The sequence below is a fragment of the Manacus candei genome, unplaced genomic scaffold (genome assembly GCF_025592945.1).
Source record: "Manacus candei isolate 608988 ecotype Guabito, Panama unplaced genomic scaffold, ASM2559294v1 h1tg000077l, whole genome shotgun sequence".
NCBI classification, from domain to species: domain Eukaryota; kingdom Metazoa; phylum Chordata; class Aves; order Passeriformes; family Pipridae; genus Manacus; species Manacus candei.
In genome coordinates this window covers 7,162,825-7,189,504 of record NW_026138125.1, presented here as the reverse complement: position 1 = coordinate 7,189,504, position 26,680 = coordinate 7,162,825, and the positions used below count along the sequence as shown (strand labels likewise).

The 26,680-nt window shown below is 39.4% G+C and overlaps 1 protein-coding gene across 50 annotated transcripts in view; it reads left to right on the top strand.

Annotated features, from left to right (window-relative positions):
- Nucleotides 1-26,680, top strand: part of NEB (nebulin) — a 101,075-nt gene that overhangs the window by 60,961 nt on the left and 13,434 nt on the right. For 34 of the 50 annotated variants that reach the window (XM_051810129.1, XM_051810123.1, XM_051810138.1 and 31 more), the window contains 40 exons: nt 492-596; nt 868-972; nt 1,218-1,325; nt 1,600-1,707; nt 2,045-2,152; nt 2,749-2,853; nt 2,944-3,048; nt 3,228-3,326; nt 3,575-3,685; nt 3,849-3,953; nt 4,145-4,249; nt 4,524-4,628; nt 5,697-5,801; nt 6,055-6,159; nt 6,660-6,764; nt 6,967-7,071; nt 9,290-9,394; nt 11,059-11,163; nt 11,261-11,368; nt 12,434-12,538; nt 13,173-13,277; nt 13,406-13,510; nt 14,099-14,203; nt 14,291-14,401; nt 14,618-14,728; nt 15,223-15,324; nt 15,439-15,537; nt 16,053-16,151; nt 18,009-18,119; nt 18,247-18,351; nt 19,059-19,163; nt 20,227-20,331; nt 21,146-21,256; nt 21,469-21,579; nt 22,178-22,291; nt 22,422-22,526; nt 22,940-23,044; nt 23,160-23,264; nt 24,058-24,150; nt 26,208-26,300. In XM_051810129.1, the coding sequence (XP_051666089.1) occupies nt 492-596; nt 868-972; nt 1,218-1,325; nt 1,600-1,707; nt 2,045-2,152; nt 2,749-2,853; nt 2,944-3,048; nt 3,228-3,326; nt 3,575-3,685; nt 3,849-3,953; nt 4,145-4,249; nt 4,524-4,628; nt 5,697-5,801; nt 6,055-6,159; nt 6,660-6,764; nt 6,967-7,071; nt 9,290-9,394; nt 11,059-11,163; nt 11,261-11,368; nt 12,434-12,538; nt 13,173-13,277; nt 13,406-13,510; nt 14,099-14,203; nt 14,291-14,401; nt 14,618-14,728; nt 15,223-15,324; nt 15,439-15,537; nt 16,053-16,151; nt 18,009-18,119; nt 18,247-18,351; nt 19,059-19,163; nt 20,227-20,331; nt 21,146-21,256; nt 21,469-21,579; nt 22,178-22,291; nt 22,422-22,526; nt 22,940-23,044; nt 23,160-23,264; nt 24,058-24,150; nt 26,208-26,300 (4,212 nt within the window). Of the gene's footprint in view, nt 1-491; nt 597-867; nt 973-1,217; nt 1,326-1,599; nt 1,708-2,044; nt 2,153-2,748; nt 2,854-2,943; nt 3,049-3,227; nt 3,327-3,574; nt 3,686-3,848; nt 3,954-4,144; nt 4,250-4,523; nt 4,629-5,696; nt 5,802-6,054; nt 6,160-6,659; nt 6,765-6,966; nt 7,072-8,479; nt 8,585-9,289; nt 9,395-11,058; nt 11,164-11,260; nt 11,369-12,433; nt 12,539-13,172; nt 13,278-13,405; nt 13,511-14,098; nt 14,204-14,290; nt 14,402-14,617; nt 14,729-15,222; nt 15,325-15,438; nt 15,538-16,052; nt 16,152-18,008; nt 18,120-18,246; nt 18,352-19,058; nt 19,164-20,226; nt 20,332-21,145; nt 21,257-21,468; nt 21,580-22,177; nt 22,292-22,421; nt 22,527-22,939; nt 23,045-23,159; nt 23,265-24,057; nt 24,151-26,207; nt 26,301-26,680 lie in introns of all 50 variants that reach the window. The other 16 variants (XM_051810142.1, XM_051810120.1, XM_051810118.1 and 13 more) reach the window with 8 other exon arrangements.

Genomic DNA, 26,680 nt, shown 5'->3' with positions numbered 1-26,680 from the left:
CCACCAGACCCTGATGCTCCAACCAGGCCAAGGACACTTCCAGGGATGGGCAGTCCACAACCTCTCTGGGCAATAATTCCAATAATTTCAGCGTTATCACTGTAGCCATTGAGTCATGGCATTACAGTTTTACCAGCTCAGCCATCCCTGTCTGTAAATTGTCCTTTATTTGGTTGAATATGGTGTGGAAACTGTGGAAGTCTGAGAAATTCCCATTTGTGTGAAGCTTCTACGCACTGGTCAGCCCGGGAGCAGGCCTGAGATCTGTCAGTAAATCAGTGCCCAGTAGGGATATGCAGGTAGTTTTTTTAAAAATATTTGGATTTTTAATTTATTGACCAAATTAAAGTGATGAAGAAACATTATTTAAATTCCAAAAGGAATTGTTTTGGTTTTTTTAAACAAAAAAGTCAAAGTACTAGAAACCTTAGCTGACAGTTGTGTTTCAGACAGTGGAATTCTTACAGATTTTCTCTGCTCTGACAATTTAGGTGATCTACAAGGATGATCTGAACTGGCTGAAAGGCATTGGCTGCTTTGTTTGGGACACCCCAGAAATCCTCCATGCCAAGCAGGCCTATGATCTCCGCAGTGATGTGAGTCAATACACTGATTTTACTTCTTAGAAGGTTTTTTTTCACTCCATTGTAGCTTTATTCTACTTCAGATGTCATCTGGAAAATGTTATATATCCTTCTCTACTGAAGTATTCATTAGATAACCAGCCATAATGTCAATGTACTTTCTGTTTCAGTGCTGGTTCACTAATAGAATAGTTCAGTAATAAATAATGAACATAATAATAAAATAAATTCAATTACTAATAGTTACATTTACTAATTAGAGCTCTTGCATTTCTCTCTGCAGATTAAGTACAAATCTAAGGCAGAAAAGATGAAGAAGGACTTCACTGTGGTCACAGACACCCCTGTCTATGTCCAGAATGTCCTCAGTGCCTTGAATTTAAGTGAAGTAAGTGTTTGTGTCACCTCCCACCCCAATATTCCATATGCCACTACCTCACAAGTACTAGAAATGTGACTTTTAATATATATTTTTTTAATAATTTAATTTTAATTGCTGGTTATCTACAGCTCACTGTAGACACAATCACTAAAATCCTTAACGGCCTGAAGCCAAAAAGCTTCCATCCCTGTTTTATATCTTCATCCAAACAGTGAGGAAACACCACAACTAGGATCTTTTCTCTTTCCCAGGCTGTTTATCGTGGTGATTATGTGAAGAATATTAAAGGCAAAATGATTTCTACTGATAAAACCATCGATTTGGAGCGGGCATATAATGCAAACAAGATACAGAGTGAGGTGAGTAGGAAACTCTGGGGCCCACAGAGTTTCTCATACTAAAAAGCAAATTTTTTTCTATGTTAATGTGTGGTTTTAGCTTTTCAGATGAAGCCACGTGTCATTGCTCTAAAGTGAAAGTGGGAAAATATCCTTCCTTACTTAGCAAGGATGTGTTTAATGCAGATATGAAGGAAATCTTTTGCCAGTTGTGATCCAGAGGTCTCTGAGGTTGAGATTTTACCCTCAAATGTTACACACATTTGTCACAAACTCTCTCTCCCTTCTCTTGCAGAATTTGTATCGCTGGGCTGGTGTGAATGCTCTGCCCACTGGATACAGCCTTCCCACGGATACTCCCAACTTCCAGCATGCAAAACATGTCCAGCACATTGGCAGTGATGTAAGTCCTGGATTAAATCCTTCTGCACCATGGGAATGATCAACAGTCCCAGATAAAAGACTCTCAACTTGGGCAATTATTACCAAAATATAAATTGTCTCAGGAACGTGAAATAGATGCAAGAGAAATGTAACATAGTAAATGTAATATACATATATAAATGTAATATATTATTAATCTTGGGCCATATGATAAAGGTATTTAACTCTGATATAGCTACATCTCACTTATTTCTCCCTAAAAATCTGGCTCTTTATGCAGCACAAATTGCTCTCAGAAGTGCAGTGGAATTAGAACCACAATCAAATTTAGATTCTCTGTTTTTTCCACTTTATAGCTGAAATATAAAGAAGCCTATGAACACATGAAAGCCAAAGGTTATACTCTGGGGCCTAAAGATGTTGGCTTTGAAACTGCAAGGAAAGTGAATCAAGCCATTAATGAGGTACAGTAAAATATATGTATTTGCTTTCAGTTTTATTTGTAGGGCCCAAAATATGAATAGGGGCAGGACATTGGCTGGGAAGTTGTTCTTTGAGGCTTGTAAGAGCAGTTTAGATAAATATCCATCAAGAATGGCAAGGAGTCATTAATACAGGGTAAAACTGTTATCATAATATAAAATTGCAGCCTAATTTTATTGGCCAATCTGCTGCTGTGTGGTTAAAGTTGAATAGAAATTATTAATATCTGTATGACTTTGGGTCTCTATAGTTTTAGTTTTTATATGTATTTACTCACTCCTTTGATCATTGGCTTTAATAGGATGACAATTAAATATACATATTTACATGTTTTTAGGATTAGAACCTGAGATTCTCCAATAATTATTTACTTTATAAAGATTAAAGGTGCTGCTGTTGAAAACAGTTGTGGAAAACCTTTGCCTGGTTAGAAAACAGCGTGTTTGTGTCAGAAGTGCTTCCACTGTGCCAAACTGCTTTGCTGTTTTAATGTTATAAAATGTGCTAAAATGCTTGAAACTGTGCTAAAATGTTTTAAAACATGTTAAAATGTAGGATGTTGTCTCTTCTGCCACAGAGACTCTACAGGGCAACGTACCACAAGACCAAGGACAAGATCCACACCACTCCAGACACCCCCGAAATCCGGCAAGTCCGAGCCACCCAGGAAGCTGTCAGTGATGTAGGTGCCTTCCCAACAGCACAAACAGAGAAAATTTAGATTATCCAGTGACCAAAAGTGTGAAATGCTGGTTTTCTCTTTGTCTTTCAGCTGATCTACAAGTCAGATTTCTTCAAGATGCAGGGCCACCTGATCTCCCTGCCTTACACCCCCCACGTGCTGCACTGTCGCTACGTTGGGGACATCACAAGTGACGTGAGTGACTCCTGCTCAGGTGTTGGAAAAACAGGCCTAGTGTTTTATACTTAAAGCAGGATTTTCCTTCTCTCATTTCCACTCTAATCTGTATTAAATAACTGTTTTGTCGCTGTGTTTAGGGGCTGGTTAATGAAATTCTCCCCAAAGGTGACTGTTGATTTTTCTTTCTCTCACAGAATAAATACAAGGAGGACCTGAGGTGGTTGAAGGGCCTGGGTTGTTTCCTGTATGACACTCCTGACATGGTCCGTGCTCGTGAGCTCAAAAAGCTTTGGGTAAGAGGTTTTTTTTCTTCTGGAACCACCTATAACAGCATTTGATTTATTTCTGTGCATTCAGGAAGGGAAATACTCATTGCCCATGAAAATGAGCAAAGACCTGTGACAGAATTTCTTGCCATGCAGCCAATTAGTTGTTTCAAAGCACTGCCAGCTTACACTAAAAATTTCCTTGACACTGTAAAATTTCCTTTCCTACCAGGAATAGTAAAAGCTGCCTAAATAAAACTGCTTTTCTCTTCCAGTCTAATTACATATACACTGGTGCTGCAAAGAAGATGTGGTCCAAATTCAAAGTGGTGTTGGATACTCCTGGATACAGAGCAGTTCAGGAGCTAAAAACCCATTTGAGTGAAGTAAGTTCTGTGTTATTTTTGCACAAGTTCATGGCTATAATTAACCTCTCCCTGTTGGTTTTTTTTTTTTTTTTCTGAAATAGGTGAAAAGTTTTAATTGCAAAGGTGTTAAATGAACATGTGTAACAGAAGAAACAATTCATGGACCTGTCTTTTTTTCCAGCTGGTTTACAGAGCTGCAGGCAACGAGGTGAAGACAAAATACACTTCCATCCTGGACACACCTGACTTGATAAGAGCCAAGGAAGGACAAAAAATACAGAGCCAGGTGAAAAACTTGTATTAATGAAAAAATAATCAGGGGGTCCCTCTTAGCAAAATCTTTCCAGGCCATTTCAAATCAATGTAGAAAATTGTGTGGTTATGTCTATGTTTTGAATTTACAGACATTTTTCGGAGTTAAAAAGTAGAATTCACTTGCAATGGATATTTTTTTAAATTGTTTTCTCCTTGCTGCAGTACTTGTATGTGGAACTTGCCACAAAAGAGAGGCCCCATCATCATGCTGATAATCAGACTCAAGCCTTTACACATGCCAGGCAAGTCAAGGACATGATCAGTGAGGTAAGATAACTGCTTTTTTGATTTGGTACCACTATGCTGAACTCTTTAAAAAAGTTTTATTTCTAATTTTAGTAGTAATTTCAAGGCTCAAGTCCATTTTCCCTACATTTAGTTGTTTTCTCTCTTAAGTTCCACATTTCCTTTGTAAGCTCTAATAAAATAAACCACTTTAAAAATATGTTTCTGTGTTTTATAAGATACCTGTTTCTAAGTGCTTGTTTGCAGATTGGCAAAGATGGAAATTATAACTCTTCCCTTTTGCTGTGTCTCTTAGAAAAAGTATAAAACCCAGTATGAGAAGATGAAGCACAAATACACCCCTGTCCCTGACACCCCAGTCCTGATCAGAGCCAAGAGGGCCTATCTGAATGCCAGTGATGTGAGTACTCAGGAGCACCTGCACTGCTGCTTCTCCTTGGATTCTTTCCACAAAGACCAGAAAATAATCAATAGGGAGCAAGAATTCAAAGCATAGACTATCCCAGTGTAGGTCATGAATGAGGTCACTCCATTTGCATGTCCATTTCCATTTGATATTATGGAGATTATTAAGTTTTGACTTGATGTCACTGTAATTTTTTTTTTCAATTATTATAATTCATTTTTATTTCCCACTGCACTGAACAAAGGAAAAATAGATTTAGAGTAATTTGCTTACACATCAAGTCTCCAAATAGTGCAGACTGGAGTGAAATGATTGATGCTGGAACAAGGATGGAGTACCTTTTCATCTTTTTCATCTCTTTCTGTGTTAGAAGTAAACTGCCCTGTCACTGAGAACGTGTTTATTTTTTAATTCAAGAGTGGATTAGAGGCAAAAATTATCTGAGCTGCTGCACAGAAGGTTATTAAGGTGAAACTGATATTTTTTCCTTCAAGCATTGAACAGTTACTTGGGATTTAAGGCAGTGGGCAGAGCATCATTTGGGAGATCTTTCCTATGTATTTCAGAACCAGCAGGATATGAAAGGACATGTGCTGGGCTGGGTTTTTTTTTCCAGGGATTAATTAGTTTTAGTGCTTTCTTAGAAGTGACTTTAAAATAATTTAAAGGAGCATCCCATCTCTTCTGCATGTCTCAGTTTCTCCTCTGAGAAAACCTTTCAGCACAGACTGGGATGATCTTCCTGCTTTGTTCTAGATCAGGACATGGAAGAAAGGATAAGCAGTTTTTAATGCCACAAGTGGCACTTGTGTCCTGTGAAACAGGGACCTTTTTTCCAGTCTGAAAGTGAACTGGGTGAAATTCTCTCAAATTTCCACCATAAGTTTCAGCCAAATTCCAATTAATTGCAGGCAGCTGCAGCTTCTTCAAATCCCTCAGTGCTTACACAAGGGTGTTGGACAGCAACACATCCCAGGATGTCACTCCTGAGAGTTAAGAACTTTAACTGAAACAGTTCCTGGCAGATGAATATGTTGTTTTGTGTGTCATTTTCGTGCCCAGCTGCGCTACAAAGAGACCTTTGAGAACACCAAGGGCAAGTACCACACGGTGAAGGACGCCCTGGACATCGTCTACCATCGCAAGGTCACCGATGACATCAGCACTGTAAGTACAGCAGTTCTGTTCCCAACCACTGTCTGTCACTTAATAACCTACAATATGCTGTTGTTCCATTGAAATAATTAGAAAAAATTAGATTATTTCCTTCTCTGGAATATTAGATTTGATTGCGTTTGACGTTACAAAGGTGAATCTCGTTTCCGTTCTTGGTTCCCGTGTTTCAGAAAAACATATGGAACTGTGTGATCTGAAGTGTTCTTTTAAATTGTTTTACTTGATTCTTCAATGTTCTTTGTAGATCAAATATAAGGAGAATTATAAGAGCCAGCTGGGAATCTGGAGATCAATCCCAGACCGTCCGGAGCATTTCCATCATCGCCTGGTCACGGATGCCATCAGTGATGTGAGTTCAGAGAGCTCCTGGAAAAGTTATAAGTAGGTTTCCAAAATGAAACCAAAGCCTTCTTTCTAAAGAAAGGGAAGGCAGGTGAAATTTTTTCAGTGATTTACACTTTCTCCTGGTAGATCTGTGAGATGACAGAGTGATTCCAATGGCTAAAATTGCAGCTCATCTCCTTTTCAAATTAACAGAGCAATCCTAATTCATTTCAGTTGCATTTTTCTGTTAACTCTGTCACCCTGTTAACCTTGTAATTGTTCATATCTGTAATAATACAATGACCCTTTAAATGTCCAAGAATAAATATTTTTGATTCACACAGGGACTCCAATAGTTAATGATAGATTAGGTATGTGAGTAATCTGAGTCTCTCAGAAAAGTATGAGTAACTAATTTATTTAATCCTGGAATAATAATGGATGGAATTGTTTGCCACACCTTGAGGTATCCTTTCAGCACTGATAATCTCCTTAAAACTGCATCCTTTCACTTCTTTTCTAAAGGTTAAATACAAGGAAGACTTGGAATGGCTCAAGGGCACCGGGTGTTATGTGTGGGATACTCCAGCTTTTGTCCTGGCAGAACAGAATAAAGTGCTCTACAGTGGGGTGAGTAAAACAGTCTGAGATGTTGCTGAATGTCTTTTTGACATTTGCTGTACATTTACAACCATTTGTTTGTAGAAAACTTAAACACACATATGCAATAATTCTACCACGGTCTGTCTCTAAAATCCTATTTTCATTGCCTGGCCATTCTTTAGATTGAAATGGGGATTTTTGTTGTGTGTTTGGTTCTGGTTTTCTCCAGTGCAAGTACAAGGAGTCGTTTGAGAAGACCAAGTCCCAGTTTAAGTACGTGGCTGACTCTCCAAGCAACGAGCATTTTAGATATGCAACTCAGCTGATGGATGGGGTAAGTGCTGGAGGCTCCTCTGGAGTCTCCTACTCAAGTAGTGAAGTCTGTATGTAAATACAGAGCTGAAGGTGGATCTGCCTTATATTCAGGCTTAAAGATGCCTTAAGATCAGGCCGAAATCATGGAAGACAAGGTTGTTCTTATTGTCTGAGTATTAGTTTTTTACAGAACCTAGAAAGTGAAATTCCCACCCCTGTCCCATTAATTTGTCTCATTGCAAAGGAACTTTTCCTTTGCTGACTGGGAAATAAATGATAAATAATGCTGCTTGTGGAGCAACACTGGTGATTTCCATCTGAGAAAGGTACAGAGAGAAATCCAATTGCTTTCCTAAAGCATTGGAAAAACCAGTGTTGGGAAGACAGTCTTATGCCTGAAGTTACCAAAGGTTGTTTCATTCCAGATATTTTGCCTTGAATTTTTCCACTCTGCTACTCACTTTTATCTTATTTTTCACCTCTAGTGCTAAACAAACAATATACACACCTTCTAGTACAGGGGGTTAATGAACCCCCCGGGGTTTAAGGTTAAAATCACCTCTGGAATTTGTAGGATTAGTTCTCTACACCCACAGGACAAAGCCTGTGGAGAAACACCATGTTCTGGGTGATTCCCATCAGCTCAGAGTTGGAATATCACACACAGCTCTGATGCTTTTCATTGAAGAAGCAGATATTTAGATTCCCATTTTGGTATTTCATTATTTTTCACCAGCTATTACAGTGAATTGTTTACCTCTCTGTCCATGTATTATAGTTTTACCTTTTTGAGTAAGAAAAGCTGTTCACAACAAATACAATTGCTATAATTTTTTAATGAATTTGATAAACAATGAGCCAGAATTTCTTATGGATGATTGTTAGTATTCAGTTCTTATGTTCAGTAAAGCAAATAAGGAAAAATTTAATATCAGAAGCATAAATGGGTAAAATTTTAGCAATGGGGCTCCATACATTGGAGTGATCTTGCCTGAATGTCTTCTGTTATATAAGTGATAAGTTTTTAATAAAAGATTATAGATTTTGCTTAAAAAAATGTTAAAAAAATATTGTCTTTTACCCCCACATCTCATTGTCATCTTTTTATCCTCAGCTCAAGAATCTGTAATAGAGTTCTACTGTTATTTTTCATGAAGAAAATGAGTGATAAAATGAGTTTATTGGAGTGGCAGGAATATGTAGACATGCTTAAATTGTGGTTTAGGCCTTCCAGTGACAACCTAGAAATGCATGTACCTTTGGAAATACTCTCTCTCTTCTTTTTGTTTTTAATTCTTTTTCTCTTTTTGGCCATGACCTCCCAGCCCAGGCTGTAATGCCCCCTGTGCAGAGGTGGCAATGGTTAGAACAATGATCTCTCTGTGTTTTCACTCTCTTGTCACGCTGTGTGCTGCTCTCCTGAGCAGAAATTATATAGGGCTGCCTATGAGAAGCTCAAAGATAGGTACAGCGTTATTGTGGATGATCCCAGGAATCTCCTGGCCAAGTGGGTCTCCAGGCTGAGCAGTCAGGTACTGTGGGAGCACTGGGTCATCCCAGAACTGTGTGCCACCTTCACCCAGCAGTATCAGCTGTGATACTGTCCTGGGCGTTCGGGTCATCGACGATCTTCGTTCTGCCACCCAAAAAGAACTGGGACTTTTTGTGTGAGCTGCTCTGTGCTTTATGTACTTTCATTATTGTGCATCGACTCACTGCAGAACCTGAGCCCTCTTCAAGCCACTGGAGAGGTTTAAAAAATGCCTTTACTTATCAAGCATTTATTTTTAATACCTCTCTTTTAAAGGCCTTTGCCAAGATAATCTTCTCCTTCCTAGATAAGCAGCAGTGCCATGTTTGCCTTTTGGGTGCTCTCACCTTCAGCTACAATTTCCCCTCATCTCCCCCCAAAAATTCATGATTTCCTTTCCTTCCCTATAAAAATATTAAGACATTTCCTTCCCTATGCAAATAGGAGAGGAAATATCTTTCTACATTTAATACAAATGCATTTATATATTTTTAGATGAATATTTATCCATTTCGTATTTCTGTTGGCGATATCTGCCCCTGACATTCCCAACTCTGCAGATGTGAGTTGTATGCACATGTCAATGAATACATACAGTACCTTGCCTACATCTCTCCACTCTCCAAGTGTCTGGGATCTAGAGCTGTGTTGTTGTTCCTGGTGTTCATGGGTCTCTCTTGTCCTTCGTTGCCATTTGCATGAACAGAAAAGCTATAAATCCTTTGCCAAGATGCTCCTGCAACATGGATGTAATGAAATTCTGAGGCCAGATATGCTGACAGCTCTCTACAACACTTACTTGTGGAGCCAGGTAATATGAAGAACTGCTCTAGGAGACATTTAGATACAATTTCGCTGCTTGGACTTCTAATATTTCCTGCTTTCCTACGGATTTCAGACCCCAAGGATTTGCTGGTGTGCTTTATGCTGGCAGTGATCAAATAGTTTTGAGACCAGAATATCACATTTGCTGTCACTGGGTCACTCAGCTCAGGCTGATCTTGTCTCCATTTTCTCCCTTCATCATAAATGATTGTTATATATTTCACATATTTACATAAAAAGCAATTTTTCACACATTTCAGATATTATATGTTAATATTTCCTTAACCCAATTCTCACTCTGCCACCATTTCTTAGATTGCCCACCTTCCATAACATGAGTTCTTAATTACAGAATTAATGATGAAGTAATTTAAAGTAGATTATAATATTTATTCCCACTCTGCCTGGAATGGTGTCAGATAGAGAACAGAGTTATCTGTGCTCTGAAATCACAGCTGCTGGCAGTGACCTTACTCCTTTTAATGGTAAAAATGATTCCTGATCACAATATAAATTATAAACCTGGAAAATAATAATAATAAAATAATAATAATAATAATATAATATAATAATAATAATAACAACTATATAAATTATAAACTGGACATTTATAATAATAATAACTATATAAATTATAAACTGGACATTTATAATAATAAATTACTAATAAATTAAGTTATAAACTGGAAATGGAACAGTAGAAAACAGTTACATGAGAGGAAGAAGGGTGTTATTCTTTACTATTAGCACAGATAATATTCTTCAGTATTAAATTACTGAAGGTCTTTACTAGGCATTTTTATTCCATTTTTCTGTGGATTTCTATTATCTCATTAAAAACTCCTTGCAGGTAATTTTGAGTATGTTTGAATTTAAAAAAAAAAACAAACAGTGTCTAACTGCATGTTCACTTCATGTTATCATTGATTATTTGTTCATAAGTTTTTTATATTTTGTCTGTCATGGTCCTGTTTCAAAAGCATGGGTTTGTTTTCTGATGCAATGAAAGTTCTGTTTTAAAAATGAGTTTTTAAAAATGTTTTCAAACCCCTTCCAGCTGCCCTCAGGATGCCTACAATGAATCCAAACTCTTGGTGAACAGCCTGTTCTCACTGAACTGTGTGAAAACAGGTTTAGAGTCCTCAGTAGGGCAAGAAAAGTGTTATCAATACACAAATGTTGCTGCCAAAGCCTTTAAAATATATATATATATATAGCATTAGAATATATGTGGTGGATATTTTAATCTTTGGTTGTTTAAGATATTTTACATTTCTCCTCATTCTGGTTGTAAAATCATTAAGGTTGGAAAAGACCCCCAAGATCATCAAGTCCAACCTTGGGCCAAATATGATGAATATTTAAAAAGGATATGTTGTCCAGTTAGGGAATATAAAAGTCACTTAACTGCCAAGATTGATTCTTTAGCTCCATCCTGGAGATAAATGAATGAAGTTAATCAGACAAATTAATTACTCAGGCAGCCTCTTGGGCACAGGAGGGGTTTGCAAAGCTCAGCTCCTGGTGCATGTTCAGCTTTCTTGGGCTTTGTGGGAGGGTTTTGCAAAGTGATGTTCATGTAAAATCACATCTCTCCCAGAGGTTTTGTCCTGCTCTGGGTGTTAATTTACAATCTTTCCCCACCACCAGATTCAATACAAAAAGGACTATGAGAAGAAGAAAGACAAATACACCACGGTTTTGGATACCCCGGAGTACCTGAGGACCAGCAAAGTCAACAAACAGATCAGTGATGTGAGTGTGCTTTGGGCTCATCTCCTCCTCATCCCAGCCTTTGGAGTGGGATAATCACCCCCAGGGAATTCATCTGCTCTCCAACGTGCCTTTGCAGATTATTTACAAGCTGGAGTACAACAAAGCCAAGCCCAAGGGCTACACCACCATCCAGGACACGCCCATGTTGCTCCACGTGCGCAAGGTCAAGGACAGGATCAGTGATGTGAGTAAATCAGCCCTGGCTGGGGGTCAAAACCACACAGAATTAACTTTTTGCCTTGATAGCCAATGTTTTTAACTCAGGTGTAACACTCAGGAAAAAAAAACCCCTTTCTTGTTAGAGCCTATTTTATTTTGTTTGCCTGTTAAACTCTATTTTCATTTAATGCTATTTTCATTTAGTTCATTTAAAACAGTTTTTCAGCAAGTGTTTTATGTAACATTCTTCTGTAACTCTTGAAACACTTTTTTGTGTAATTATGCATTTTACTGGTAATTTACATTTTACTAGCAATAAAAGCCATGAGCTGCAACTGATCTGTAAATCATGAATTGGGGAGTTTTTTCCTAGGTTTTCGTCCTCTGGTGGCTTTTTTTGAGCCCTGAATAAATTAGTTAATACTTTACTGTGTTTATCAATTTCTTCTATGGATGTTGTGAATTCGTAAGGTAGATATTGTGGTCTAAAATAAAGATATGTTTTGATTCTGGGGCAGTGAAAGACTAGAAAGGAGAGAGAAAGGAAGATGGAGTAGATAGAATAATATATAGGATTTAGGAGTCCTGCTCCTAATTCCTCCTTCTTCCTTAGGCTTTCTCCCTGACCTTTGTATTGTTCTTTAGATATCCATAAATAAAATGAGGATATTAACACTTCTGTAACTCAATATAGTACTGTCAGAATAAGTAACCTGAATGTCATTCAGATGCTCTGTGGATTATCTACATAAATAGTAAATCCAGGAAGGAAAAATAACCATATTATCCAGATACTAATGGGATCACCAGGAGACTGAGATGTTTCAAAGTGATCTGAGAACTAAAGTACATTTTTTAAAGCTCCAAATTGAATGCTGAGGTTCTACAAAGGAGTTTTCAGGAAGCACTGAATGCTCTTAGAAAACAAGTATATTTAAAGCATTTCTTTTAACCACATCCAGTCATTTCTTCTATTAAGATTTTATCTTGACAGGAGCAAATTTACTGTTATATTTTTCACATTGGGATGCTTTTCTTGCTGCTGCTGATTGGTACCTTTGTAACATTTGATGTGTTGGTCCTTCTGTAGCTGAAATACAAAGAAATGTATGAGAGGAGCAAATCTCGCTGCAACGTCGTGGCAGATTCGGTTCATATCAAGACTCCAAGACATGCTTACAAGCTCAACAGCAACGTGAGTTCACTTAAATTCAGGTCTTATTTTCATTATGGAGAGTGTTTTAGACTGGCAGGAGAGGCCATGAGTTCCATTTTCAGTTCCACTGAATTTTCTCAGCTTGGACGTCGCTTCTAATTCTTACCCCGCTTGACTTCAATATATTTTAATTCATTTTGTGCTAAAATTCTCACTCCTGCAAGTTTTCCTTGAGGTCAGTGGAGGTCCTTCTGTGTCAGAAATCTACTGTTCATTTAGTTGTCCTCTTTCCTGACAGACACACAACTGTCCCAGGAATTCCCTGGGATGTTCTTGTAGACAAAGCAAGCACTTCATGGGAAGCTTTCCCATGTTTTCTGGTTTTAGTGGCCCAACTCCCATTTCAAGAGGAAGAACCTGAAAGCTCCCACCTTCTTCAAAGTCAGGACATCACTTCAGCCCTTCATATTCCATTTTCCACCTAAGAGTGGGAAAACTGGAATAAATAGACTCTGCATGAGTCAGAGGAAAGCCCCAGTCTGACGTAGATGCACTTTCTTCCCTCTTCTCTCTTTTTTTGGGACAGATCAAAGAGAATTTCCCTCTCTATGTCATGTGTAAAGTTCACAACTTCCAATTAACTCTCTTTTGTTTGTTTTTTCCCTGCAAACAGCTGGATTATAAGAAGAAATATGAAGCAGCCAAGGCTCACTGGCACCTGATTGCTGACAGGCCTGACTTTGTGCAAGCAGCCAAATCCTCTCTGCAACAGAGTGATGTAAGAAAGTCAGAACAACCCAAATATTCCCTTTTCCCACATCTCTCACATCCAGAATATAAGAAACAAATTGTAGAAGATCTGAGACTCTCTTCTCTTATCCTTTTTTTATTTTTTATTCCCTGCAGTATGAATACAAACTGGACCGGGAATTCCTGAAGGGGTGCAAAATCTCTGTCACTGATGATAAAAACACAGTGTTGGCCTTAAATAATGCCATTTTAGCCAGTGATGTAAGTACTGAACTCACTTTTCCTCTCTAAGTAAGTAAAGTTCTTTGTTAGGACTTTATTTATTACATTAACTGTTTTATTGGGAATATGGTTGGAATAACAGTGAAGCTTGGAACAGTTGTTCTCAGTCTCACTCCATTATTTGAATTGACTTGTTTATTTCATTAACAAATCCACAAAATTTGAATAAATTTGGTCTTGTAAATGTCACACAATATTAAATTAATATCCAAAGTTAACGTTGCCTGAACACTCCAGACCTTCCACCCAGATATCTCTGCATTCCTGGTATTGAAATGGAAATATCTGGAGAAAACAACAAAAAAAGCTGCAGCTATAAATCGGGCATAACACAAAGTATCTTTAATAATTACTATCAAGATATTAATATTTGCTATATCCATAAAATTCCAAGTGAGAGCTCTAGGAATGTATAGACTAACATGAATTTATTTTGGAATATATTAAAATATGGGATTTTCTGCTAAGTTTTGCACTAGCAAGCAGACACGACTATAATAATTACTTTTTAATCTGCCACAAGACAAGATAAACATGGCTTAAAATCAGATCTTTCCTTCCTGGTAGATAAAATACAAAGAGAAGCACAACAAAGCCCGGGGAACGTACCATGTGGTCCCAGACACACCTCAGATCCTCCTGGCCAAGAATGTCAGCTCTCTTGTCTCTGAGGTAAAACACCAGCAGTTATTTGCTCCTTTTAGTTTAATTTAATCCTTGAATTGCTGTTTCTCACCTCTTTTTGTGCTGTGCTTTCAGAACAAGTACAAAGAGCACAGCAAGAAGCAGCTCCCCCACGGCTCTTTCACGACCCTGCCCGAGACGCGGGACACGGCGCACGTGAAGGAGGTGACCAAGAACGTCAGTGAGGTGGGTTCAGACTCACATCATCGTCTCCAAATAACCACCTTTGAGATCTAAACTGCAGATTGTGGTGACCAAACTGTGGTGACCACACACTTTGGGAATGAGGAGACTCCACCTGAGCCCTTCTCAGCAGTTTTGGGGGGTTATTTCCAAGTTTTGGTGGCGTTTCCCTCCCTGTGAAATTGCCAAATCACACGTGGCCCTTTTTGCTCTTAACAGACAAACTATAAGAAGAAGTTTGTGAAGGAGAAAGGCAAATCTAATTATTCTGTCATGCTGGAGCCTCCTGAAGTGAAACATGCCATGGAAGTTGCCAAAAACCAGAGTACAGTGAGTTTGCCTTTTCTTTCCGTTAATTAAGTAGGTTTTATAAGCAAATTCAATAAAAAAACCAAATTTCTGTATTTCTGAATTCCCTCCCAGCCTCCATGTTTTGGTGTAATTTTGAAAAATTTTATTTTTCTTTTATCTGAATGGTTGTATCTTTACTTTTATCTGAAAGATTAAAGTACCTATATTTACAAATATAAAATTACACTGAAATGAAGGATTTGTACTTGATCACATGGTGGGATTTAAAGTAATGTGATGCAAATCACATCTAATAATTTTTTCATTCTCTCAAATACAGACAGAATTTCCAATATTTATTTCTTCATTTGTAGAAAACTTGCAAAAATAAATTCCCAAATCCCTTCCTTGTGAAATTATTTCAAAAATAAACCCATATACTTTCTCAGCAATGTTGCTGTGTCCTTCACTGGTATATTCCTTATGGATAATCCTCAGGAATTTCCTTTTCTTTGCCTGTTTTCATGGATTAGATTGAATACAAGAAGGATGCCAAGTCAAAGCTCCACTACACACCGATAGCAGATCGACCAGACATTAAGAAAGCAACTCAGGCTGCCAAGTTAATCAGTAATGTAAGTGGGGTTTAAGTCTTCTCTGTAATTCCTAGGTGTTAATTTTCCTACTAAACCAGTGTCAGTAGAATAATTCAAAGGGAATGCCAACTGTATCTTTATTTTCCCTGTTAGATTGAGTACAAAAAGCGTGGAGCAGCTGGAGTGGGGGTGACCATGCTGGGACGGCCAGACATTGAACTGGCCAAGGAGGTGTCCAAACTCACCAGCCAGGTAAGGAGGAATTAATTAAAAAGTGGGGGAAACTTTGGAACAGTGAGAGAAATGAGACGTAATATTAACTTATAATGTCACTATTATAACTGAAATTATTTCTAGATTAAGGGAAAAGGAAAAAAAATAAAGTAAAAATTAAATACGAGCAGGTATTTCTTTGTTCGATGAACATTTCTACTGATTTACTAAATGGCATTAATGGAGGTATAAAATCTTCTTAAAATGGTGTTGTGAGAAGATTTATTTTTTTTTTAAATGCTAAAGCTGAAGTGTTTGCCATGTTCTTTTACAGCTCTTCTGGATATTTATTGGCTTTACAAGAAATCCCTCTTTGACCCAACTCTTATTACCCATCCTTTGAATGGACACTCGCTTTCTTGCAACCGCTTTCCACCCCATGTCTTCAAAATAATCTCGTGCCAGGACCTCAGAGCTTGGTTCTTTCTCCCTCTTTCATGCCTTAATGCTGGAATTGTGCCTTTCTGACCTTGCTTTCTTGCTGCTGATTGTAGGCTGAGTATCTCAAACAACACATGAGGGGCCACGGAGCTGCATCCTATGACACCCCCTGGATGAGAACCTTTAAGAAAGCCAATATGCTCAGTAGCCATGTAAGATAATTTTATTTAAGTGGCATCAATGCCATTGTTGTGCACCTGTCTCTTGCTTGCTTATCATCTTGCAATTCTGAAGCATCACTTTGTTGAAACGTTATTGTGCCCTTCAAAATGGCTTTGGAGCTTCCAGATGAGTGAAAACTCATCTTTTTCACGCCAAAACACCTAAAACTTGAGGTGTTATTTTCTGAAAGTGTGCAAAAAAAAAAAGGAAATATATGTGTATGACAAATCTGAGTGATGGTGCTGGAAATTTTCAGTGAACAGTCACTAGAACTTCATTTTAACTTTCAAACCTCTATTAAAACTTTGTTTAAACTTTATGTAAATTTTAAAGGAAATTTAAAATTCTAATTTATTTATAAATGTAAACAGCCTGTTTACACTGTGCTGGAATTTCATAGTGGAAAAATAGTGTGTGACTGAGTCAATCCCAGAGCCTGGGAGGGCTTGGAAGGCACATCATTACTTATCCTTCTTCCCACCTCAAAACCTTTGTAAAATAAGAAAGTGAGCCTGGGCTGCAGCTGTTGAAGTGGCAGCAGCAGGTCTGTGCCATTTCAGTGTTACACATGTATTTCCAAGTGAAAAAAAGGGGGATTTTGGTTTTTCCATATCTGCTGCATGTATCTGTGGCACGTTTGAGTGTCAGGAAAACCATGGATCTCTTCAACAGAGCCAGGGATTCTTTAATTGAACCACTGAATTACAAGAAAAAGAAGAAATTAAGTTTATTCCCACTCAGTGCTGAGATCCTCCTTTTCCATGCTCTTGTCCCAGTGCTGACCAGTTCTTTGGGTCTTTTAAACATTCTTTGCTGAGATTATTTTAGTTCTGAGAGAAAATAAGCTGCTGTAGAGGCAGTGAGGGAGCAAAGAATAACTGGAATATCTTCAACTATTTTGTTTTCTCTTGGCTATCTCTTCTCATAAACTTCTTATGTCCTTCTTTATGTCCTGTTTGTTTATCCAGTTGGGTTTTTTTAGTTGGATTTTGTCTGTCTGTCATGCTTGCTTTCAATTCTGCAATTTTTGGGGGTTAAAAAATTCTCATTCTTGTCAACATTTCTCTGCCTCCAGCCTGCATCTGCTGGATTATTATGGCTCTCATTACCTGTCTACTGCTGCTGTGGCTTGGAAGTGTTACTAAACCTTTTGTATAATCTAATTCCTGGTAATTAATTGTGTCCCTGTCCTGTGATCATTGGTGTCATTCGTCTCTTATTCAGCCAGAACACACTGTTTGTATAATAACATATCGAAAAGTATTTGATGTATTGACATCTTCGGTGCTCTTATGTCTTTTAAAGCTCTTATTTCTCCAAGAAATATGTAAAAAGTTCTTTTAAACACCCTTATATATCCTCGTATTATATTATATTATATTATATTATATCCTCTTACATTATATCATCTTATATTATTATATTATATAAAATATAATATATATTTTATATATATAATTGTTTTATGCTATACTCTTATTATACCTCTCTTTTCATCTCTTTGTGAAATGTCTTTAGTCAATGGCCAGTTCTCATCAAGTGAAAAATTCTTCCTGTCCCAGGGCCAGGATTTGGCTCTGTTTTGGCACCACAATTCTCTCGGCTCTTCTGTTTTTACACCGAGGAGATGCAGTTTTTCATTCAAGTGGTATTTTGTAAACACAGATGTAGATTTTCTTTCCATGTCAGGTTTTCTTTGCTATAACCTTTATTCCACTGGGTGCCTTCAGGTTTTTACATTTCTGTTCTTCTCCCCAGCAGCCCCATTGAAGCAGAGCCTCTTTGCCTTCTGCACCAAACAAGCGAGTCCTCAAGAGCAGTTGTAACCCCTGGTTGTTTCCATTTAGGTGAAATACAAGGAGAACTTTTCCAAAGAGTTGGGTAAGAAGCCAAAGTATGACCTAAAGGAGGCCAAAATCTACAAGACCATGAAGGACGCCCACAACATGGCCAGTGAGGTACGGGGGGGTTGTGCTTTGCCCTGAGGGGGGGAAGTTCAGATTTCTTTGCCAGAAACCCTCTTGGTGTTACTAAAACACCCCCCAGCCCAGTTTTGTGAGGTGGTTTGTCCCCCCTGACGTGCAGGTGAAGTACAAAGCTGACCTGAAGAAGCTCCACAAGCCCGTCACGGACATGTCGCAGTCGCTGATCATGAACCACGTGCTGAGCACGAGCCAGCTCGCCAGCGCAGTAAGACCCCTAACTCACCCCTAATTCCCAATCCCACATGGAATTCCCTCTGCTAACTCCTCCTGTAACAGCTCCTCCCTGTGTTGTTCCCATGGGACGTCACCTGGTAGTGATCTCTTCCTCCACCTCCTAATTATTAGTTCCTCGTTAACCAGCAGCTTCACCACTTTTGTCCTCTGGGAAGGGAAATCTTTCAAATCCTCTGATAATTTTTAGTGGATTGATTCTTTATCCCATTTTAACTGGTTGCACTACACTAACAAATGCCTTTTTTTTTTCTTTACTGATTAATATATTTAAATTCTTTAATTTTTTCTGGTTTTTTATCTTTTCATGTTTGTTTAATATCCCCCTGTTATAAACCTCCATGATTATGCCTAACAAAATAATTGAGAATTTTACTGAGAAAAGGCAAAAAGCATATCTTGGTACAGCCTTTTCTTTTATCTGCTGTGTTTTCTCTTTCCTTTTTCTTTTTTTTTAATGGTTTTGACAAAATCTTTGTTACAACCCCCAAAAAAAATAACCCACACCTTTAACTCCCAGTTTCCAAAATCACTTCTAAACTTCTTGCTTTTTGTTTTGCTTCTTGTATTTCTAATTTCTCTTTGATGTTCCATTGAAGTGTTGCTTTGATTGGACCTGAGAAGTAAATTTTCTGAGGGATTTTTTTTTTATTGAGATGATTTTTGACACCTTCCCTTCAGTACCAGTACAAGAAGCAATATGAGAAGAGTAAGGGTCACTACCATGTGGTGCCAGATAATCTTGAGCAGGTTCATCTCAGGGAGGCATCAGAACTCCAGAGCCACGTAAGTTGGTCGTGTGTTTGTCCTTATCCCAAAAAATATCCATCCCTGAAATCCTCCCAGGAAATTCTCTCCAGTCTCTAACAATACCTCTCTGCTTTACCAACGCTGCCTCATGAGAAATATCTGCACATTTGCAAGTAGAACACAGAAAATATACAGAAAAATACCTTCATTCCACAGTCAGTCTCAGTTCCTCACCCCTGCTGTGCATGGATTTTTTACAGTGAATAATACATTTATCAGGGGGATTTTCCTATAGAAAAATGACCTGGAAATCACAGAAAAACTGGAAACTGGAGGAATCAGGGTTGTTGTTCACAGCTGTATTTTCAACTGCTTTAATTATTCAAGTGCAAGGAGACCTCTGCCATTCCTTTTCTGCATCCAAAATTGTTTTAACCCAAACAACGATTAAATGTGTCTGGTTTTCCCCTCTGCAATAAAATGGTGAATCATTCCAGAGAAATTCAAACTCTGATTTGATCTCTAATCCTCTCTATTCCAAGTATTTATTGGCTGTAGAGCAAGAGGAAAATTGCTGGTAGGACACAAAGGACCGTGGTTATGGCATGGAATGGAATTCCAGGATTTTTTGGGTTGGAAGGGACATGAAAACCCATCCAGTCCCACCCCCTGCCATGGACAGGGAACACCTTCCACTAGCCCAGGTTGCTCCAACCTGGCCTTGGACACTTCCAGGGATTTTCAAGGCATGGAAGAGCAAAAAGGCCACATAACAAAGGACTGTAAGAAAATGATTAAAATTAAATTTTAAGTCACTACTTTTTGGGATCAGGCTCTGACTCAGTGACATCTCATTCAACAGTTGATGCCCTAAAGGCTGGGTAATGTAATTTATAGGAAGAATATCTTCAACTTTGTGGACATTTTCCTTCCTGGGCACCAAATTTGAAATTTGATGGTCAGTAATAGACTTTTCAGGAAGGTAAACAGTATTAAGCATTAATTTTTTACCACAGAACTGTTGTCAGTGAGCAGATATTAGTCAGTGAATTGGATCTTGGATTATTTAGGAGGGTGACTTTTTGTCTTTTCTTCTCAGGTGAAATACAGGGAAAAGTATGAGAAGGAAAAAGGAAAACCCATGTTGGACTTTGAGACTCCAACATACCTCACAGCAAAGGAGTCCCAGCTCATGCAGAGCGAGGTACAGTCAAAATCAGTACTGATGGTCAAAAAAAATCCTGCAATTTATTTTTTTATAGTTAAACTTTAATAGACATTTAATAGGCAGTTATACCTACATCCTGTGCATGCTGAGAGACTGAAAAATTACAGTTCCATCAGATTTCTTTACACTGGTTATGAAATGCCACTGAAGCTTTCCTGTGTCACAGTAAAGTGGGTTTTTATCTGTTTTTTTTTTTAGCAAGAAGCTCTCAGTAAATGAAGCTTAAACAAGTCTTTGAGGAAGAAATGTAACATGAAATACATTTCCCTTAAACTTTACAAAAAAAAAATACAGTGTGTGTTGGTTATCACAGCCCACAGAAAGTGCCCTGGTTATTTTTTCACCTCAAACCTCCATTTTTGAGGAAGCCCTTTATTCCCTGTGTGTCTCTGCTGTCCCAGACCTGTCACTCCATTTCCCTGAGCAGTTTTGTTGGGTTTATTTGAAGTATAATCTTGTTCTGGCACAGATGGAGGCTTGGCCATATATCTTTATAGGGCCATATAAGACATTGTGTTGGAGTGATTCCTTTAAGTATTTTCTCTGCACAGACAAATAAGTAGAAAAATAAAAAAATAAAGGCAGGATCTGGTCATATTTCCATTGAAAAGCAATGAGCTGTTTCATAACCTTCGGTGAAAATAGGATTTATTGCTTTAGGTGCCCTCAAATGGTGTCATTAATGCTAATTCCTGCTCCATCCTCCCAGTAGTTTTTCACATCATTAAAAATGCTGTGATAAACACTTGCTATTTTGCTTTTTTTTTCCCCCCCTTCTTGCTTTCATTAGAAAGAATACAAGAAGGACTTTGAGGAGTCCATGAAGGGCAGGAACCTGACTGGCCTGGAGGTCACACCATCCCTGTTACATGTCAAATATGCAACCAAAATAGCCAGTGAGGTACCAGCAACTCTGTGCTTTATTCCCTCCTTCTTGTTTTCCACATCTGTTTTTTTTATTTTGGAGCTTTTGTGATTCTTTTTACTTTCATTCTTTTAATTATTATTATTATTCATTATTTTTTATCATTATTTATTTATATATTATTAAGTGGTAGAGTGCAGAGCTCCCTTTAGCCTGGATTTGCAGGTTTTCTCCTTCTTCTCCTGCAGAAAGAGTACAAGAAGGATCTGGAGGAAGGTGTCAAGGGGAAAGGACTGACAGCCCTGGAGGAGACTCCAGAGATGTTGAGAGCCAAGAATGCAACTCAGATCCTCAATGAGGTATGTCAGAGCTCTTTGGAAAATTCCTGAGTGGATGGAACATCCTCCAGCTGCCATGGAAAGGAATAACTTCTACTAGATCAGCTCCAAACCCTGTCCAACCTGGCCTTGGACACTTCCAGGGATCCAGGGGCAGCCACAGCTTCTCTGGGCAACCTGGGACAGGGCCTGCCCACCCTCCCAACCAGGAATTCCTTCCCAATATCCCATCTAAATCTACCCTCCCACTGAGGGAGGAATGAACTTTGTCATTCCCTAGAAACTCCCGAGTAGAGTGATAAAAAGAACATGAGTGGGTGACTAAGGATCAAAATGGGAGCTCTTTTGTGGCTTTGCAGTCACTGCTGAGAATTCAGGTGGGAAACAGGTGCTGGGATCAATAGTCAGATCAGTCCAGGGACTCATTTAGGTCATTAGTCCATTGCCTAAGTCAGTCAAGGGACTAAGCCAGGATCTAAGTCATGAAGTGCACCCTGAAGTGACTGGATTGAACTGTGAGTTGATATTGGTAGTGTTCCTGTTCTGAGGTGTGCTCATGAAAGTTGCTGAAGGTATTTCCTTCCCCTTGCCATGATCTATTCCCTGTCTTGCCCCGCAGAAAGAGTACAAAAAAGCCTTGGAGTTAGAAATCCGAGGAAAAGGCCTGACAGAGCTGGCTCTGGAGACCCCGGATTTCGTGCGGGCCAAGAACGCCACGGACATCGCCAGCCAGGTGTGTGGGGGGACCCTGAGCTCTCACCTGGGCTCTTCTTAAAGGAAACCTCAGTTCTTTGTGCTTAAACCCAGTGCAAGTTGTTGTGCAGTGATGATTGAGGCACCTAAACCTGAGCTTTGCCCGACAGATCAAATACAAACAATTGGCAGAAATGGAGAAAGCCAACTACACCAGTGTTGTTGATACTCCAGAGATTATTCATGCCCACCAGGTCAAGAACCTTTCCAGCCAGGTATCTCGAGTGAAGCGACCTAATCACTGTTCATTGGCCACAAAATACTAATTTGGGCACCTAAATAACCACCTCTGACACCTTTCAGGTTACACCAGGAAGCAAATCTCTCTAGAGCTGTGATGTGGCATCTTACTCTGAAATTCCATTTCAATAATCAAATTAATTGATTTTAATGCTGTGTAATACTCTGCAATACCAAAGCTAATTCTTTTCTGCGTGGATTTAGCTTAATTTTCCACTCCTTAATAACCTAATATTTAAATTAATTACACAGAGGCATAATCTCAGTTTACAGCAGGCAGAGGAGTACTCACATCTTCATAATGATGGGCATCATGCAGCAATAAATAATGCCAGCTTATCACTGCTTCTGTGGTTTCTGTTTTAATGTATTTGGGATTTTCTGTTAGAAAAAATACAAGGAAGAGGCAGAGAAGAGCATGTCACACTATGTGCCTGTGGCAGACACCCCAGAAATGCAGCGAGTCCGGGAGAACCAAAAGAACTTCAGCATAGTAAGTACAGAAATACAAAAATTATTTTTTTTTCTCAGCTTCAAAGAAAACTCTACAAGTAAAGGTTTATGGGATGGAGTCAACATTTGACATTTTACTTGAACTTTTCCAACAGCTCCAGTACCAGTCAGACCTTCAGAACAGCAAAGGAAAAGTCACAGTTGTCCAAGACACCCCGGAGATGCTGCGGGTGAAAGAGAACCAGAAGAACTTCAGCTCGGTAGGGTCACTTTGTGTCCTCAGCTGTCCCCAGAAATCCAGTTTAATGCTGGATAAAATAACTGGTTTTGGCTCTCCTCTTCCAGGTCCAGTAGATTTAGTTGGGGTTTATGGAGTGTTTTTACCACCTGTTTTTTTTATGGAGTGCCCTGATTGGACTTTTTCGCATACGTAGCTGTGATATAGTGAAACAGTCACTCCTGTAATTAATTAGCATTCATTAGTAATTAATTAGTATTCCTTTTCTTTTGTCCTGTTACCCTGTAAGTGCATTTTTGTCCTGTGGCCCCTCGTGCACTGTCTGCCTGACTTGTTTCCCATTCCATGTTGCTGTGAAGTTCCTCAAGTCTGTTGTAGAACTTTGCCTCCAGCACCATTATTAAAGCACACAACGAAGGGGAAAACATTTGTGGAAAACAAATTAGAGCAAATTACAATTTTCAATCCTAAAATTGGCCCACAAATGTTTGGATCATAGAATTAAGGAATGGTTTGTGTTGGAAGGGACCTTCAAGCCCATCTCGCCCCACCCCCTGCAGGGGCACCTTCCACTAGCCCAGGTTTCTCAGATGTTCTACTGAAATATATTTGATTTATTATATCAATGATATTCTACTTAAAATGCATCAAATATAAACGATCAGCCCCTTTTTTCCCCCCAAATGGTGCTCAGACTTCAGCGAGGCAACAGGCAGTGACTGGAGCTGGTCCTTTGTGCCCCAGTTCACTCTCTTAGGAGCAAGAATGTTGTGTTTTGGATGCTTAACCTTGTTGTCTTCATTCTAAATATTAAGATTTTGTATAAAGAAGATATTGGAACTGGAACCACTATTGAAAAGACACCAGAGATGCAGAGAGTTAAACAAACCCAGGATAATATCAGCTCGGTACAAAAGAATTGATTTTTAATCCTCTACCACTGCTAATTCCTCTTGAAATAATATTTCTTTTTCTATTTTTTTTTCTTCTCATGTTGCTAACAGTGGTTTGGCAATAACCCCACCCAGCTGAGGGTGACTTTCTTCAAGTTTTTGCCTCTCCTTTTTACTTTAACTGTCATCTTTCTAATGATTAACACTCAGTTTCTTACTTACAACCCATTTCTAAACCACGAGAGCTCTTGCCAGCATTTTAATCTCACCCCAAAGGTTGTTTGGACAGAATCAAAGAATCATTTAGGTTGGAAGGGACCTGTTGAGAACATCTGTTGCTCCAGCAGGGTCTGGAGGTTGCTTGGATGAGATGGGTTTTGAGTATCCCACAGGATGAAGATTCCACAACCTCTCCAGACAATTTTGTTCCAGTGTCTGTGTGACCATCTCACAGTTCAAAAGTGTTTTACTGTGATCAGACTGAATTTTCTGGTGGTGGTTTGTTTTTTTTTTGGTTGGTTTTTTTTTTGGTTTTTTGGGGGTTTTTTTGGGGTTTTTTTGTTGTTGTTGGTTTTTTTTGGTTGATTTTTTTGTTTGTTTTATTTGTTTATTTGTTTTGTTTGTTTAGGATTTTTTGGTTTTTTTCAGGAATTGTTGGTTTGTTTTAGGTTTTTTGCTTGTGTGGTTTTTGGGTTCTTTTTTTGTTTTTTTTTTGGGGGGGGGAGGGTTTTGGTTTTTTTCTGTTTGGTTTGTTTTATTTTTTTGTCCTGTCACTGACAGCTCCTAAAAAGAGCAGCTCCCTCCCCTTTATTCCTTCTCACTGGGCATTTCTACAGATTGAGAAGTTCCCCCTGAACATCCTCTCCAAACTGAAGAGTCTCAGCTCTCTGAGCCTCTTCTCATGTCTGAGGTGATCCTGTCTCCTACTCATCTTTTTGGCTTCTCCAGTCACTCCATGTCTGGGGAGCCCAGAGCTGGACACACAACTCCAGTTGCAGCCTCACTGAGTGGAGGGGCAGGATCACCCACCCTGGCCTGCTGGGAGTGCCCTCCTGAATCATAAGCCCATGGAATCAATGGGTTGGGATGGAAGGACCTTGGCCTTTGCCGTGAGGGTCCTCAGGATCCTTCTCTGCAAAGCTGCTTCCCAGCCAGTTATTCCCAGCCTGGGGCTGTTCCTCCCCATTACAGGACCTTGAATTCCCCCCTGTGGAGCCTCCTGAGGTGCCTCTCAGCCCCTTTCTCCATCCCTGTCCCTCTGGATGCAGCACAACCCTTGGCTGGATCAACCAACCCTCCCAGCTTTGTCACCTCTGTCCCAGATCCAGGTCCTCCAGGAGGGTGACCCAGTTTTGACCTGGGGGTCCCCCAGTGGTCACTTGTGTCCAGCTGCTCCTGGTGCCACTGCTCAGGACCCCCTGGATCCAGTTTTCTGTTCGTGTCTTGTGCTTGTCTGTGGAGCTGCCAGGGCCAACAAGTGCCCCCAGCCTCAGGAAAGCTTCTCTTGTCAAGCTTTTACATGATATCAAAAGCTGCAGCACTCTAAAATTGGAATAATTATACATAGTCCTTCTCTTTCCAAACTCATAAATCTCTTCTCTGCTTTTTTGGAATGCTGGTGTCACTTTGGTCTAAAATACTAACATTTCAGCCAATTTGTTGATGCAGAATGTGTTCAATATGTTGTTGTGAGGTGCATTTTCCCTTGCTGTGCCCAGGCAGAGACGCAGAGAGCACTGAGATGTTGGGTGAGGACTCTCACCTTGGCTGAACACGAGGGATTCTTGCACAGCCCAAATTCTCCTTTCACTGGTAGAAAGACCAAATGGAATGGGGTTCCAGCTGGTTTTATAAAACCCTTCCAGTGCCATTCCCAGCGACTCAGCAGCTGAAGTTGCCTTGTCCCAGATTTCTTGGCAAGGCGATGGGAATCCTTTACCAGTTCAAACCCACGAGATCCTTTAAATTCTCACTCTCCACGAGCTCAGGAAAGAAAAATTTTCTTTCTGTATCCATAATGAATCCATTTAGTGCTTCAGTGTAACCCCTTTTTGCTGTCTGTGCCTCTGCAGATCAAGTACAAGGAGAGCATTGGGAAGGGAACCCCCATTCCCGACCTGCCGGAGGTGAAGCGCGTCAAGGAGACCCAGAAGCACATCAGCTCGGTATGGCCCTGTCTGTGCCCCCTCCACACCACCCACAGCTCCAACTCCAGCCTTTGCTCCTGGCTGTTGGTTTTAGGGTTGGGAAGAGTCTCCCAAATCCTTGGGTTGAACAGCAGGGAGTTTAAATCCCTGAGTTCGATCACAGTCGGTCACTTCCTGCATTAATTCTGTGGCCTTTTCTAAACAGACAAGTAGGAGCAAAAATTACCCAGGTTGTGTTGTAATTAGTCTGAAAAAAATGGATCAGGTAGGGAGAACTTTGTGGAAAAAACCCAAATGGAGCTTCTTTACAGTCACAAAATAAGGGAAAACAAAACCTGGCTGTTCCCTTATCTAAGTGTAGATTTTAACAGCCACAACAATGTGCTTCCCAGCTCATT